Source organism: Anolis sagrei, chromosome 7 (genome assembly GCF_037176765.1).
Source record: "Anolis sagrei isolate rAnoSag1 chromosome 7, rAnoSag1.mat, whole genome shotgun sequence".
Lineage (NCBI taxonomy): Eukaryota > Metazoa > Chordata > Lepidosauria > Squamata > Dactyloidae > Anolis > Anolis sagrei.
Genome location: NC_090027.1, coordinates 5,097,221 through 5,115,014, shown reverse-complemented (window position 1 = coordinate 5,115,014; position 17,794 = coordinate 5,097,221). Strand labels below are relative to the sequence as shown.

Below are 17,794 nucleotides of genomic sequence, written 5' to 3'. Positions count from 1 at the left end.
CTACATGAAGAATCTGAAATATTTTTAGACCACAACTCCCAGATTCCTCTAGCACAGTTCTCAACCTGTGGGTCTCCAGGTGTTTAGGTCTACAACTCCCAGAAATCCCAGCCAGTTTACCAGCTGTTAGGATTTCTGGGCGTTGAAGGCCAAAACATCTGGGGACCCCAAGTTGAGAACCACTGCTCTAGCAAGTACTGATCAATCACCAGAACTCACCAGGTAAAATTATTTATTTTTCAAGCAACAGGCTTGCAATTTAAAGGTCAGCCTACCTGATGGGTCCCCAGGTATTTTGGCCTTCAACTCCCAGAAATCCTAACAGCAGATAAACTGGCTGGGATTTCTGGGAGTTGTAGGCCAAAACACCCACCGGTTGAGAACCACTGCACTAAACTAAGAAATTAGAGGTGCAAGTTTCCACTGAGGCACAAAACGGAGTGATCTTAAGCCAATTACACTCTCTCATCCTGTCCAATCCCAGGTTCTGATTGAGGGGGAAAATAGGAAATAAGAGAGCCAGGTAGACTCTCTTGACCTTATTGAAGAAAAGGACGAATATAATGTGATGACTAAAGCAAGCAAAACAAACAGAAAAAACTTTGGGCAGATCACGCAGCTCTGCAAGAAGGAAAAGAAAACTGAAGACGGGGCTCCAGGGAATTCCAGATGAAGTTTATCTTGGCAAAGTATGTTCCTACTATAAGAACTTTTGTCTTCTCTTACACTAAGTGGTTCTGTGTATTGTATCATCTCAGCAAAGAAGGAAGCAAAGAATGAGGATGTGGGGAGTAAGATGTAAGACTGGACTAGAAAATGCAGATTGCCTTCACATCAGAGGTGGTCACAGTACAACCCTGGAGCCATGTGTGCCCCCCAAGATGATTTTTTGCAATGTTCCTTACCCTTAGTTATCCTGGACTGCCTTTTTTTCTGGCTAAAAAACCTAATTAATTGTCTCTGATGAAAGCTTCTAGCAATGGTGACTCACTTTTTAAATATGCCGTGAGGTCCTCTGCACTATTTTAACATAAAAACAGACTTATCAAATGGGAGGTATACCTCTGGCCCCCTTTTTGGGGGTGGTCCATGAATCCCTTAGAAAGTTCCTAGAATGGAAAATTGGTCTCCAGACTCACTGAAGGTGCCAATCACTGATTTACATTGCACAAAACATTGGCAGAGCCATTCAGGAAATATTCTATTGCCCATGTAACTGAAACTGGAAGAGATTCTAACAATTCATTCCCAGTTTTCCTGTTTAATTTTACATTTTCAGCTCCCTAAGGCAAGCAGCTTATTTTTAACACCTCCCTTGCTTTGTGGAATAACTACATACATCACCTAAAGCTCTGTAAATAATACTTTAATTTTGAATGTCTGCCTTGCTTCTTTAAAAAAAGTAGTGCAGGTGCAGCATGATGAAGGTAAATAACAGGGCATTAAATGATTCTGTGAAGTACTCTTTAATCTCACCACAGCTTAGTTTACAGAAGAGATGAAAAGTTGCACCATGAATCAGAGGACAGCCAAACACAGATAGGAGGCAAAATATCAAATTTGACTTCTTTAGCATTTCCATTTTTAAAAGTCCATGTTCACCCACAATAAACATAAAATTAGCTATTTTTTATTAACTCTGCAAGAACAAACAGAAAGCAAGTTCTCCCCCATCTGTGCTGGCCTAAGAGGTACAATGATGGAGATATGCCTGATTCATATGCTGAAGAACATGAAGGCTGAAGGCCATGAAGGCTCACACTGTAATAAATCCTGTTGGCCTTCAAGGTATCAAAGGACCCAGTTCTCTGAGGGTGTCCTCGCTTGTCATGTAAAGACTAGCATCTTGTCAGGGGTGCAATGCAGGACTTTTTGGTTTAACATTACAAAGCAATTTAATTCTGAAATCGAAAGTGGAAGAGAAGAAATCCATTACTTTCAGTTTCATAGATCCCTTTGGAGCTTTCAACAAAAGGGAAACCCCTTTTTAAATATACAAGGGAAGTTCCGGATCTTGTCATGTAGACTGAGCAATGTAGAGTGAGCAATCTCTTTGCCAGACACAACAATGGGATTCCAGAAGTTAAAGTGAACAAGTTGATTAATATTATATGTTGGGGGGGGGGGGTGATCTGCATTTTCAACTCTATGGGGAACTGTCCAGATGAGTGGAGGGATTCTGGCAGTATTTTTTTAAAATAAACTTTCCAAGCAATGTGCATTTTCAAGATCTGCAGTCTTGAATTTTCTGTGCTTCAAGCAGGGGCTGTCTCTCAAAGTAAAGCCAATTAAAATGTGCTTAAGGGGCTCACTCTGGAGAAAGTTCCAGAATGCACCCAAAGTTCACACATGATTGATGGAACTTCATAATGGCTTCTATGTAAACCAGTCACAATTATGTGTCTTGGCATGAAATGTTTAAGTTTAACACTCTTAACAGCACTCTTCTCTCGAATACTATTCTATTTCCCAAACAAAGAATATGACAAAGTCACACTGATGGATTTAGAAAATGCCTACAGAGAACATATTTTGTGGAGAAATAAAACTGTGGATACTGGTGCTGCAAATATTGCAGTCTATTTGGGAACATTAAGGATCATCCCTCCTAACCATCCCACCCCATACAGTACTTCTACAATACCTAACCATGCATCAAGCCTGCTTTTTTTCGTGTCAGGAGTGACTTGAGAAACTGCAAGTCGCTTCTGGTGGGAGAGAATTGGTCGTCTGCAAGGATGTTGCCCAGGGACATGCAGATGTTTGACCATCCTTGTGGGAGGCTTCTCTCATGTCCCCGCATGGGGAGTTGGAGCTAACAAGAGGAAGCTCAACCCGCTCTCCCTGGATTCGAATCGCTAACCTATTGGTCAGCAGTCCTGCCAGGACAGGGTTTTAACCCATTGTGCAACTGGGGGCTCCACCAGTGATAGCCTGCTGATACTTCTTTCTTGAGCATGAGTAGTGCAATTTTGGCTACACTAATCACTGGCATCTGAACACTAAAAGGAAAAGAGGTAATACATCAAATTCTCTGTTGCGATGACAGATTTCACAGTCATCTGGGTAATTTGGGGGGGGGGCACTTTTTAGAGAAGCATGATCACAATTCCATGGAATACAGTCTGAAAACACAATAGCATAGTACATCAATGCAGGGTTAACGAAGGATAGAGGGAAACTTCTTGTGCAACATTTCCAAGGCCTCCGCACTGAGATTCACAACCTTGTCATCCCCAAGAGTTGCATGTGATGTTAGCCTGGGATTCAGGGGCAGCAAATGTACATATTGTCTTACTGCTGGCAAATTGGATTGTAGACATGATTATTAACCACCCAGTGGAAATAATGCATGTGCAGTATTTTACATTTAATTAAAGAAGCATGACTATTAATTATGTTAAAGGAATACGACTAACATCACAGCAGCCAACGATCTACCTGTTGTTACTCGTGACTATTAATTACGTTAAAGGAATACGACGAACATCACAGCAGCCAACGATCTATCTGTTGTTACTCATGACATTTATTCTGGATCTCAGCTTGTCATTCTCAAATAAAGAGACGCTGTATTTTTTATCATTAGGATATATATTGGGCCTAAAGATAATTAACCTATTTGTCATCTGAGTTACTCCAATAAATAGAGAGAGTAAGAGTTTAAGAAATAAAATTATTATTATTATTATTATTATTATTATTATTATTATTATTAAACTCTTCCTCTCTCTTTATTAAAAAAATTACAAGAAAAAGAAGAAAATTGGAAACAGAAAAGCAAAAAAAGAAAAGGGGAATATGCAGTCACAAATAACAACAACAACAACAACAACATTACTTGTAGACTACCCTATCTCCCCGAAGGGACTCAGGGCAGTTTTTGACACATATGGCAAACATTCAATGCCAGCAAAGAAACATATTAACAAATTACATCAAAACAAGACACATCAAAGAAAACAGAACAGCCATTACTACAAACTTGTAATGCAAATAAAGATCCAGAGAACACTCCTTCTAGTCGCCCCACTTTATAGGTCTCTAATCTCTTAAACCTGCCTAATCTCCATGTTGGAAAAATTGAAGAGAGAGCTTAAAAATAGTTTATGTCCTTCTATAAGCCATCTGGATGTGGTTTGCTAAGGCAAAGAAACTTGCTTCAGCCTTCGAGGAAACAATTTGAGTTCATTAGTTTGGGGAGGGGGCGGGGAGATATAGGAAACTTCCTTTAAATTTTGCAAGCCGTCACTTCTCCCTAGATATTATGTACAATACCTTGGATTGTGTGCAATTCAATACTGTCCTTTTGCTGGAAATCACATGCCTGGCTGTGCTCAGACCTCAACATTAGTAAATCAAGGATGGATAAACTTTTAACTCTTTCTAGACACTTTGAATTAAATGCATACAACCATCCTTTAGGGCTCCCCAGGACTTTATTAATATTATCATCCTTTAAAAAATTGCAAGAAAAAAGGTCCGACACCCAGCAACCAGCACTATTGCTTCTCAATGTTACTATCTCTCCCTTCTCATAACAGCTTAATGTGCTTAATCCACGTTGCAAAGAGGTCAAACAGGTTCATTATCTGATTGCACAAACCTAGTTAATTAAGCTGACACTTCAATAGGAAAACCGTCTCTTCCTCGTAACAGTAGAAGCTGCAAAGGGAGAGTGTGAAGTTGTACTCCGACCTCTGTAATACCACATTCTCAGATTTATTACGCCACCTGCTCCTCTGATAGAAATCCACAATATCTAAATTATTTCTAATCTCTTGTGGCTCTTCCACGAACCAGAAGTATCTTTAGATTCAGTTCAGCTTCACACACATGTCCCAGAGAAAAAAAGGTAAATCTCTGTCCCTCCAGAATCTTACATTAAAAATGTCATTGTCCATGATGGGCATTGTAGGCCACAACTTCTACAGAATCAAAAGTTCTCTACCCTGACCAAAATTGTTTACATCACGGTGGGCAACCATGGATCCTCCAAATGTGCAGAGCTGCCAACTCCAATAATCCTAAAGTCTGCCATGGTACTTATTACAGATAGTAGTTGTAGTCTAAACAATCTAGGCAACTGGTTTTCCAACCAATCACCTAGAGATCTTTCATATTCTGAAATGTGATTGTTGCACACACAAAAAAGACCCTACAATATTTCTAAAATGCTATAGCTAGATCCTAACATAATTAAACATTTTCGTTATTCTGATCAGGACCTGTAACCTTCCAGGCAGAACAGTCAACCAAGAGTTGGGAAGATGCCATATAATGGTCAACTACATACATGACAATGGCAAATATGATAAATACACCAATCTCTCTTACAGCGGTATGGATCACATTCTCTGATATTTAGGATACTCTTCTACAGAAGATACCAGAACAAGGATGTGTACATAACATTATTTCTAAGTAATGCTATGGAAGCACCTACGAAGCTGGATGAAAATTACTAAAATTGGGCATCTCTACCTAGCTACATAAGAGGGGTGAGGACCCCTATATTCTCCTTCTCTCTCAAGCACATTTGCCAAGTAGCACATGTTATCTTCGTGCAGAATAGAGTGCATTTCCCAACATATACAAAAAGTACATTGCCACATTTTTGTCCACAAAAGCCATGGTGCCAGACATGCACCCATGGTGTTATCTGATACAATTAACACTCGCTGACCGACTGTTTTTGCAATGAAGTGCCAAAAAGCAAACTCTCACATTTTCATGTCAAGTCAAGTTTATTCTGCATTACCCACCCAGGCTTCTGCATGCTTCTCACATTAACTACTGCAGAAGTAGTTACAACTTGCAAACGCATGTACAACCAAGACTAAAATTAATCAAGGGATTGGTGAAGTAAATTGAATGGAGCATCTGACCATTCATTAGATGCTAGGCAGCCCAGACTAAACTGAAAAATAAAAGGATCCATCTGATGTGACCATCTATTCAATGTATATATCCAGCATTGTTTGGTATTTGCTGCAACATTTCACAGTGAGTCCTAGTTAGTATCAGATGCTATGTTCAAATGGGTGAATTGCATCTGCAATCACCTGCATACGTACTTGATCGAAAGGAACAAAACAGGAGTGGACATGTTTAGAATTGTACTAACAGCACAATTCCCCTGGTGCAATTAACCAGGTGGCGCAGTGAGTTAAACCACTGAGCTGCTGAGCTTGTTGACTGAAAAGGTTGCAGGTTCAAGTCCGGGGAGCGGCGTGAGCTTCCACTGTCAGCCCCAGCTCCTGCCAACCATGCAAATGTGAGTAGATCAATAGGTGCCGCTCCGGTGGGAGGGTAACGGCACTGCATGCAGTCATGCCGGCCACATGACCTTGGAGGTGTCTACGGACAACGCCAGCTCTTTGGCTTAGAAATGGAGATGAGCACCAACCCCCAAAGTCAGACACGACTGGACTTAATGTCAGGGTAAAACCAAACCTAACAGCATATGAAAACACATCAAACACTGAATATCAAGAAATAGGAGAAAGTGGCTTCGCTGTAATAACACTGCCTTCAGTACAATAATGCCAGGTAAAGTCTAGTGCTGCTGGACACAGCAGACAGGGCCAGCCATACCATTAGGCAGAATGAAGGAAACTGCTTCTGTAAGACATGAAGGGGCAGATACTGCCAGTATCTTGTTGCCAGTGGCATGAAAGATTGCTTGTTAGGTTTCTCTGCTGAACATACAAAATAACTCAGATTGCTTAATATGCATTTAAACTCGTGATGGGGCATCTTTTTTTGGCCCACCTTGGATTAATGAAAGGACAACAACCTAATTTTCAGGGTTTATAAAAGAAAATTTAAATAGCTTTGGTCACAGGTATCACTCTTTGAAATGACAAAGCAGGAAAGAAAACTATGCAGCTCAACTGTTCAACCAAATTAATACCTTCCAAAACTCAGTGCCTTCCCAGTGTATTCAAATTGTTGTTGTTCATTTGTTCAGTCGTCTCCGATTCTTCGTGACCTCATGGACCAGCCCACGCCAGAGCTCCCTGTCGGCAGTCACCACCCCCAGCTCCTTCAAGGTCAGTCCAGTCACTTCAAGGATGCCATCCATCCCTCTTTCCCTTGGTCGGCCCCTCTTCCTTTTGCCTTCCACTTTCCCCAGCATCATTGTCTTCTCTAGGCTTTGCTGTCTCCTCATGATGTGGCCAAAGGACTTCCACTTTGTCTCTAGTCCCCTTCCCTCCAATGAGCAGTCAGGCTTTATTTCCTGGAGGATGGACTGGTTGGATCTTCTCGCAGTCCAAGGCACTCTCAGAACTTTCCTCCAACACCACAGTTCAAAAGCATCTCTCTTCCTTCGCTCAGCCTTCCCTAAGGTCCAGCTCTCACATCCGTAGGTTACTACAGGGAATACAGCTCTGTGATTCCCAGAACAGGCAATCTGCTGGCTGAGGATGATGGAACCACTATAACCCATACAATGCAACATGCTGCACTTGAAAGGGCAATGGTTTCTCCACAAATACTAAACAGGTATTAATTTATAAATCATGTGTGTGTGTTTGTGTGCACCTTCTCCTTCAAGATATCTTGTCTACGTATGGGAACCCCATGAATTTCCTTGAGGCTTCTTAGGAAAAGAATACTCAAAGAGATGATTTTGCCACTTCCTTCCTCTGAAATATAGCTTGCAGGACCTAGTATTTGTTAGCAGTATCCCATCCAAGTACACACCATGTACTACTACTACTACTACTTATTATTATTATTATTATTATTATTATTATTATTAAAGAGTCAGAAATCTAAATCAAGTCCCAAATATACAACTTAAGTATGCTCAAGATTTGATGAAGGCTTGTGGACTGAATTATTTTTTCCTCTGCTCATTTGTTCTCTTTTGCTAAGCAGGTCTATTTTAATATTTTTGTATATATTGCTGGTTTCCTAAGTCAATGATTTCTATGTAAAACAAGCTAATTTATTATGAATAACTTACTATGTGCCTTCAAGTAATTTCTGGTTGACTCTAGGACAAAACTATCATGGGGGTTTCTAGGCACAATTTGTTCCAAAGGGGGTTTATTTGCATTCCTCTGAGGCTGAGAATTGGACTTGCCCAAAGTCACCCAAGTGACTTCCTTGGCGAAGCTGGGATTTGAATCCTGGCCTCCTAGTCCAGTGGTTGTCAAACTGAGCTCCTCCATATGTTTTGGACTACAGTTCCCACAATCCCAAACAGCTAGTAAGCTGGCTGGGATTTCTGGGAGCGGAAGTCCAAAACACCTCAAGGAGGACAGTCTGAGAATTACTGCCCTAGTCCAATACTCAAACCATTATACCACAATGATTTGAGTATAATGGGTCTGATTTATTATAAATGCATGTATATATTCTGGGTAGAATGGGCCAGTTGTAATCTCTGTTGCGGAAAATACCAATCAGCCATAATGCATCAGCGGCTAAATCCACGGTCCTCACTTTCTCACAAAAGAGAACCTCCCGTCACTTCCCCAGGGATTTTTACAGCACTGCTGCAGTGAGTAAAGAAACACAAGGAGTTAAAAGCCCTAGATGAATTGGGCTGAAAGCCTGCTTACTTTGGTTGCGAAATGCCACACTTCCTGCATCATTGGTGCCAAGGAATGAAGCTCTAGTCTGTCATTACCTCTTCACCTCAACCCTCATCCTACTCCAGTAATAGTAATAGTAGTAACTACAGCAGCCTTACAAGTTATAATACATAAATAAGAACAGGTTGTTTACCTGTAATTGTGGTTCTCCCAGGGGTCATCAATGCCCTCACACAAATGAGTATTACCTTCCTTTTCAGAGACTCACATATTTTCAATAGTATAGTTGGTGTCACTTGCCACATCACTTAAGGATGGAGACTGTGAGGTGTAAAGGATGTGGGGTGTAAATCGAACGAGGATGCAAGTAAGTTCAACAATGGCACTGAATACATAAAGACTTCTAAACATCATATTAATAAAAAGAAAAGCAAGATAACCAAGGAGTCTCCTTTCATAAATGTTGTCACAGGTAGCAGTTCATATGTAATACCCATATCTATGAGGGTATCAAGCCCACAAAGAAGAAATAAAGTTACATGGGGAAGGGAACGAAAACATAAAAGACACAGGTGGGCTATTTGAGGTCACAATAAAGCCGATTACGCTGAGCCAGGAAAGAGAAGCATGAGAGACTCTCCTCAAGTGGAAGACAGCTGTCAGTTATTTCCTATACAGGTTGAGCATCCCTTATTTGGAATTCCAAAACCCAAAATACTTCAAATCCAAAATCGTTCGCATAGATGGCTGAGAAAGTGATATCTTTACTTTCTGACAGTGCAATGGACACCAACTTTCTTTCGTCCACAAAAAGCATTAATAATAGGGCGCATAAAACGACCTTCAGGCTATCTGTATAAGGCGTCTATGAAACATAAATTAATTTCGTGTTGAGACTTGGGTCCCATTTGCAAGCTATACTTAAAAGCTTAATCCAGACAAGACAGAGGTGATCCTAGTGAGACAGATATGGGAATAGGGAGTTAGCCTGAGTTAAATGGGGTTACCCCGCCCCCGCCGAAAACACAGGTTCTCAGTTTGGGGTTACTCCTGGATTCGGCTCTGCACTTGGAGGTCCTGGTATCAGCAGTGACCTGGAGTGCTTTTCCACAGTTAAAGCTAGTGTGTCAACTGTGCCCATTCCTGTAGAAGTCAGATCTGGACACGGTGGTACATGCCTTGGTTATATCCCGGTTGGACTACTGTAATGCGCTGCAAATGGAGCTGCCTTTGAAAAATGCTTGGAAACTTTGGATGGTCCAAAGAGTCACACAGCTAACTGGGGCTGGCTAAAGAGAACATGCAACTCCTCTGTTGCGACAGCTCCACCGGCTGCCAACACATTTCCGAGCACAATTCAAAGTGCTGGTTTTGACCTACAAAGGCCTATATGGCTCTGGTCCAGGTTATCCGAAGGACCGCATTCCTTTCTATGAACTTGGGAGACATCTACGATCTATTGGGGAGGGCCTTCTCTCGCTCCCACTACCCGCTCAAGCACACTTGGTGGGAACACGAGAGAGGGCCTTTCAGTGTCTGCTCCCAGACTGTGGAACTACCTCTCAAGAGAAACCAGAATGGCCCCATCCCTGCTGGCCTTCTTTCCATAAGCAGGTCAAGACCTTCCTCTGCCAACAGGCCTTTGGGGAAGGGTAAGGGGAGGCTCAGGGGAGGGCCAGTGGGATTGGGGTGGATATGAGCTTTAAAGGCCATTTTAATTCTGTTTTTTACCAAACTGTTATTATTTCATTGTTTTTTAAACTTTTTATTTCTCTTTTTAAATTGTTTAGTGTGGCTAGATCAGCGATGGGCAACCTTTTGAGCGCGGTGTGTCAAAATTCACCAAAAAACCGAGCATAATTCAGGTGTCACTTCAAGAAAAAAACCACAATTTCGCAATATTTAGTTTAAATAACGAAAAATATATAATTGTAATTCCCAGTTCTCTCTTATCGTGTTGCTCTACCTCTCTTTGTGTAAATAATATCCTTTTTGGAGTGTTTAATAAAAATATAATTTTAAAAAGCCAACAAAATATTATTTATTTTTAATTTAATTTAAATGTATTTTTAGCATTTAATATGCTGTTTAATGTATTTCTAATAATAATAATGCAATAATAATAAAGTAACATTGCAAAATAATATTTTAATATTTAATTTACCATTTCATTCATATATATATATATATAAAGGCATATATTAAAAGTATTTAAAATGCATTAAATTAAACGTCAAATTAAAATTCACTTTACCATTCTGAAATATTTGAGTCATATAGCAAAGTAATATTATTTATCATTTAATTTTAATTTAAATATGTAACTCCTTAATATTTAGGAAACAATGCAAAATAATATTTGTTTACTTAATAATTAAATAAACCAATATTATTTTGCAACGTTACCTAAATATTAATAATTAAATATTTTTGAAATGTTTCCTAAATATTAAGGAGTTACATATTTAAGTAGAAATGGTTACGCGTGTCAGTACTGACACGCGTGTCATAGGTTCGCCATCACGGGGCTAGATGTTAGTCACCTTAATCACAGTAAGAATAATAATCAAGCACTAAAGCACTAATCAAGCACTAAAGAAGGCCACCCAATTTAAAAATCTAGAGTCACTGGTCTCCATAGATGACACAATGCCTGGTTGAAATGGCAGCAAACTACTGGCATTCTGTGTGACTCAAAAATGCCTGAACAACTCAAGGCTAAGATCTACACTACAGTTGTTCACCCAGTAGCCCTCCTTCTATGGGGCAGAGTACTGGCTAGCAACAAAGAAGCATGAACAAGCCCTAAACACAATGAAAATGAAAATGCTGTGACTTGACTTGACAGTTCTCAACCATGTGCCAAATGATGACATCTGTCAAAGACTGAGAATAGATTGGCAAGAAAATGCAGGAAGCAATACTACGGTGGTTGGGTCATGTAATGAGAAGACAACCAACATCAGGAGCACAAACAACTCTACATTTGGAGATTGCAGGATGACGACGATGCGGACAGCCAAAGAAAAGATGGACACCATCAACAAAGACATGCGTGCTGCCAACCTGAGAACCCGAGGATGACCAAAACAAAGCCCTGTGGAAACAACAGTCACAGTGCTAACCCTTCAATGGGAAAAAAGCTTAGAAAGAAGTGTGGATAGATGCCCATGTCCTTGTTCATTAGCTACGACTTGCACTATCCCATTCCCTTGTTCTGGTTTACGGTTGGCCATGTTTTCCAACAGTTCTCACCACAGGTTATTGGGCGCGGTTGAGTTTAAATTATTGTTTTATATGCTATTGGTTTTATTTTGTATTTCATGCATTGTTTTAGGCACACAGAATCCCTTTGGGGAGATGGAGGCAAGGTACAAAAATAAAGTTGTTGTTGTTGTTGTTGTTGTTGTTGCAAAGGCTGGGTGGCCTTTGCAATAATAATATCGGGGGGCTTTGTGCATTTCCTGCAAGGCAGAAGGTAGTTGGACTGCACGGCCCCTAGATTGCTCTTATTATTATTATTATTATTATTATTATCATTATTATTACTTGAAACACAACAAGATGAATACACAACAAACAAGATCATTCTGCTGGCTGTTGTATTGGATCACACATTGGACACTTCCCATGTGTCTAGGACTGTGAGATGTATCGGCGAATCATGAGTGCAGATCCCAGTAAGGTGGTAATTTTGTCAGCACCGATTGTATTTAAGTGCAGGCCAAGGTCTTTAAGCACTACACCCAGTGTGCGATCACCACTGGGACCACCTTGTGGTGAGTCTTGTGCAGAGTCTTCGCAGTTCGATCTTTAAATCCTCATACTGTGTCTTTATTATTACTATTATTACTATTATTTTACTTCAGTTCCCTTTTCTATGGCTTGTACTGTATTTTATACCTTTTTGTGCTATGTATATACCAATAAAGGCTTACTGGATTGGACTGGACTATTATTTTACTGACACAAAAGCACAGTATGTCACAGCAAACGAGATCTATATGCTGGATTTCATATCACAAAATCACAAAATCACAAGTCGAACACTTCCCAAGCATCTATGACTGTGTGATATATTTTCGAATGATGCGTGCAGATCCAAGTCAGGTGGCCTTTTGCAGTTGACAGATCGTGATTTTGACAATGTTTGTTGTTGTTGTTATATTATTATTATTATTATTATTATTATTATTATTGTTAGGCACCTTGAGTCCCCATAGGGAGAAATAAAGATATTATTATTATTATTATTATTATTATTATTATTATTATTATTATTATTATTAAAGTATATGCAAATACCTCTCCCCCCCCAAAAAAAAAAATTCCAAGAACATCTAGTCCCATGCATTTTGAAGAAAGGAAACTCAAGCTGCACTTGGGGGTTTTTTTCTTGCACTACATTTCCCAAAAGCAAAGCAGGCTGCACTGTTTTGCAATCACTGACTCGAGCAATGGTTTCAAGCTGTCTAGCACATGCATGGGCAGACTTCGGTCCTCCAGGTGTTTTGGACTTCAATTCCCACAATTCCTAACAGCCGATAGGCTGTTAGGAATTGTGTGAGTTGAAGTCCAAAACACCTGAAGGGCCGAAGTCTGCCTATGCCTGGTCTAGCCAAAGATGACTTCTTTGAATGCTTCTGCAAGACTGGAAACCTGCTCTTATGTCACCTCTGAAAAACACTTACAAAACTCCCAGTTTATTGCATTTTGCAAACAGGGAATCCCCCCCCCCCCCCCGGAATCACGCAATTGGGGGAGAAGATAAGAAGTAGCCCTAATATAATGACAACTAGCCCACTTCTCTAGGGTATATTTATATTTTAGTAGCCATCCCCTGCTACATGTTGCTGTGGCCCAGTCTGTGTATGTGTTTTGTGTGTAAATATTTGTGTATATGTGGTTTTACACATGCATTGTAATGTATTTTTTGTTTATTGTATTTTTTTAGTCCCTTCTGCTGTGTTTTTCAGTGTTTCTATGCGTGATGGTCACTCGTTGGCCCGATACGTATATTGTGTCCAAATTTGGTGCCAATTTGTCCAGTAGTTTTTGAGTTCTGTTAATCCCACAAACGAACATTACGTTTTTATTTATAGATTGATTTGTTTAGTTTTTATTATAGGTTATGTTTTTAATTGTATTTAAGACATTGTAAGCATTGAATTTTGCCCTGTTAACCGCCTTGAGTCGCCTGCGGGCTGAGAAAGGTGGTATACAAATACAGTCTATATAAATAAAAATGTAATGTTCGTTTGTGGGATTAACATAACTCAAAAACCACTAGATGAATTGACACCAAATTTGGAATTGACACCAAATTTGAACACAATACACCTATCAGGCCAGCGAGTGACCATTACTCATAAAAACACTGAAAAGCATAGCAGAAGAGACTTAAAAAGTTTAAAAAAACCAAAACATTACAACGCACGTGCAAAACCATACATATATATATATATATATATATATATATATATATATATAATATGTGAAAACACACATATATACACATATACATAAATATATACACACATATACACAGACTGGGCCACAGCAACGCGTGTCAGGGGGTGGCTAGTAAATAAATCCATCTATATCTATATACATAATAAAAGTGAATGTTTGTATGTTTGTACGTTTGCTTGTATATATGTGGGCTGTATGTGAGCACTTTCTGATTGGCTGCCACTGTCACAGCCCACTGTGACCTACACGAGCGATGGACCTGGACCATACTTGGAACACATAACCCCCATGACTCCCTTTACATCCTGGGGAGGTTTGGGAGAAGATGGACAACGGATGATGGGATTTGTAGTACTTTCGATCCCTTCGGTTGCCACAGACCACTGTGGCCCCCAACAATGACCGATAAAGACCAAAAACTTGGGGGAGTTGTAGCTTGGTGAGGCCCAGAGGTGGCCAAACTACAACTCCCAGGATCTCAACTAAGCCATGGCAGTTACAGAATAGTGCAATGCTATGGAATGCAGGGAGTTGTAGTTTGGTGAAGCCCAGAGGATGCCAAACTACAACTCCCAGGATCCCAGCTAAATCATGGCAGGTACAGAATAGCTCAATGCTATGCAATGCAGGGAGTTGTAGTTTGGTGAGGCCAAGAGGAGGCCAAACTACAACTCCCAGGATCCCAGCTAAATCATGGCAGTTACAGAATAGCTCAATGCTATGTAATGCAGGGAGTTGTAGTTTAGTGGGGGGCAGAGGAGGCCAAACTACAACTCATGGCAGTTATAAAATAGCTCAATGCTATGCAATGCAGGGAATTATAGTTTGGTGAGGCCCAGAGGCGACCAAACTACAACTCAAAGGATCCCAGCTAAATCATGGCATGTACAGAATAGCTCAATGCTATGCAATGGAGGGAGTTGTAGTTTGGTGGGGGCCAGAAGAGGGCAAACTACAACTCCCAGGATCCCAGCTAAGTCATGGCAGGTACAGAACAGCTCAATGCTATGGAATGCAGGGAGTTGTAGTTTGGCAAAGCCCAGAAGAGGCCAAACTACAACTCCCAGGATCCCAACTCAATTATGGCAGTTACAGAATAGCTCAATGCTATGGAATGCAGGGAGTTGCAGTTTGGTGAGGCCCAGAGGAGGCCAAACTACAACTCATGGCAGTTATAAAATAGCTCAATGCTATGCAATGCAGGAAGTTGTAGTTCACTGGCGCCCAGAGGAGGCTAAACTACAACTCCCAGGATCCCAGCTAAATCATAGCAGTTACAGAATAGCTCAATGCTATGGAATGCAGGGAGTTGCAGTTTGGTGAGTCCCAGAGGAGGTTAAACTACAACCCCCAGAATCCCACCTAAATCATGGCAGTTACAGAATAGCTCAATGCTTGGGAATGCAGAGAGTTGTAGTTTGGTGAGGCCCAGAGGTGGCCAAACTACAACTCCCAGGATCCAAACTAAATCAAGGCAGTTACAAAATAGCTCAATGCTATGAAATGTAGGGAGTTGTAGTTTTCTGGAGGCCAGAGGAGGCCAAATACAACTCCCAGGATCCCAGGTAATTCACTGAAGTTACAGAATAGCTCAATGCTGTGGAATAGAGGGAGTTGTAGTTTGGTGAGGCCCAGCATTGAATGCAGGGGATTGTAGTTTGACAGGGGCCAGAGGAGGCCAAACTACAACTCCCAGGATCCGAGCTAAATCACTGAAGTTACAGAATAGCTTAATGCTGTGGAATGGAGGGAGTTGTAGTTTGGTGAGGCCCAGAGGAGGCTAAATCATGGCAGTTACAGAATAGCTCAATGCTGTGGAATACAGGGAGTTGTAGTTTTGTGGAGGCCAGAGAAGGCCAAACTACAACTCCCAGGATCCCAGCTAAATCATGGCAGGTACAGAACAGCTCAATGCTATGCAATGGAGGGAGTTGTAGTTCACTGGGGCCCAGAGGAGGCTAAACTACAACTCCCAGGATCCCAGCTAAATCATGGCAGGTACAGAACAGCTCAATGCTATGCAATGGAGGGAGTTGTAGTTTGGTGGGGGCCAGAAGAGGGCAAACTACAACTCCCAAGATCCCAACTAAATCATTGCAGTTACAGAATAGTTCAATGCTGTGGATTGCAGGGAGTTGTAGTTTGGTGGGGGTCAGAGGAGACTAAACTACAACTCCCAGGATCCCAGCTAAATCATGGCAGTTACAGAATAGCTGAATGCTATGGAATGCAGGGAGTTGTAGTTTGGTGAGGCCCAGAGGAGGCCAAACTACAACTCCCAGGATCCCAGCTAAATCATGGCAGGTATAGAATAGCTCAATGCTAAGTAATGCAGGGAGTTGTAGTTTAGTGGGGGCCAGAGGAGGCCAAACTACAACTCCCAGGATCCCAGCTAAATCACTGAAGTTACAGAATATCTTAATGGTGTGGAATGGAGGGAGTTGTAGTTTGGTGTGGCCCAAAGGAGGCTAAATCAAGGCAGAGTCCAAACTACAACTCCCAGGATCCCAGTTACAGAATAGCTTAATGGTATGGAATGGAGGGAGTTGCAGTTTGGTGAGGCCCAAAGGAGGCTAGACTACACCTCCCAGAATCCCAGCTAAATCACATATGCTATGGAATCCTGGGAGATGTAGTTTGGCAAGGTCTCCCTCCTTCCCTGCCAGACTCCACACCTCAAGGGCTGCCAAGCGGGGCCAACCCGCGCTAATCCTCCTGCGTGGAGGGCCCGGCGGCCCCCTCTTGGTCTCCCTGCTCACCTTGACGGAGTCCACGGGGTACATGACGGTGTGCTCGAGGATGCCAGCCACCGCCCCGGCCGTCATGTGCGTGCCCAGGGAGGCGCCGGTGGGCAGGCTCTCGTACTCCGCCTCCCCGCAGCCCTCGGAGGAGGGAGAAGGAGGAGAGGCCGGCCCCGGGCTGGCCTCGGCGGGGGGCGACGGCACTGCCGTCATGGCCGCGGCCTCCACGCCGCACCTCAGCTCCATCCGCCGCCGCGCGCGCGCCTCCGTCCCACACACACTGTGAGGGAACCCCAGAGGGAAGAAAGTTCACTTCTCCAAACCCCGCCCACCGGGACCCAACGGACCAATCGGAAGGCACGGAGGAGCAGCGCCCACGCCGCCATTGGTCCCCTGCCGCGTCGCTCTGCCCCCGCCGCGCATTGAGACCACTGAAGAGGCGGTGAGGAGGCTTTTGATGGACAGGCCGAACCGAGCGCGAGGAAGCGGAGGCGCAAGGATCTGCGGCGCGCGGGAAGAGGAGATGCGGACTGGCCGGCACTCGCCGCTCTGGAAGACTCAGGGCACTTTTGGACTGACAGGACTCGATGCCCGTGGGATTCTGGGATTTGGAGTTCTTTCGTGGCACACAGACAAGGCAGTACCCTCTCTCCAGGACTACAACTCCCAGAATTCCAACAGTATTGAGCCAAAGCCCTGTCCAATTGCTATAAGTTGTCTCCTCTGCTATGTTAATAGTTATATGTATTATGATTTGTCTCCTGTGCTATGTTAATAATTATATATATATTATATGCTATGTTAATAATTATATATATTCTAATTTGCCTCCTGTGCTATGTTAATAATTATATATATTATTATTATTATATATATATATATATGCATCCTTGAAGTGACTGGACTGACCTTGAGGGAGCTGGGGGTGGTAACGGCCGACAGGGAGCTCTGGCGTGGGCTGGTCCATGAGGTCACGAAGAGTCGGAGACGACTGAACGAATGAACAACAACATATATATATATATATATATA

At 42.0% G+C, this 17,794-nt stretch overlaps 1 protein-coding gene across 1 annotated transcript in view; it reads right to left on the bottom strand.

The window, feature by feature from the left end:
• SLC25A37 (solute carrier family 25 member 37) overlaps window positions 1-17,046 on the bottom strand; it is a 36,005-nt gene extending 18,959 nt beyond the window's left edge. Inside the window, exon 1 of the mRNA XM_060786981.2 lies at window positions 16,781-17,046. Coding sequence (XP_060642964.2) covers window positions 16,781-17,008 — 228 coding nt within the window. The 5' untranslated portion in view covers window positions 17,009-17,046. The remainder of the gene's footprint in view (window positions 1-16,780) is intronic.
• Between the last annotated feature and the right edge of the window lie 748 nt (window positions 17,047-17,794).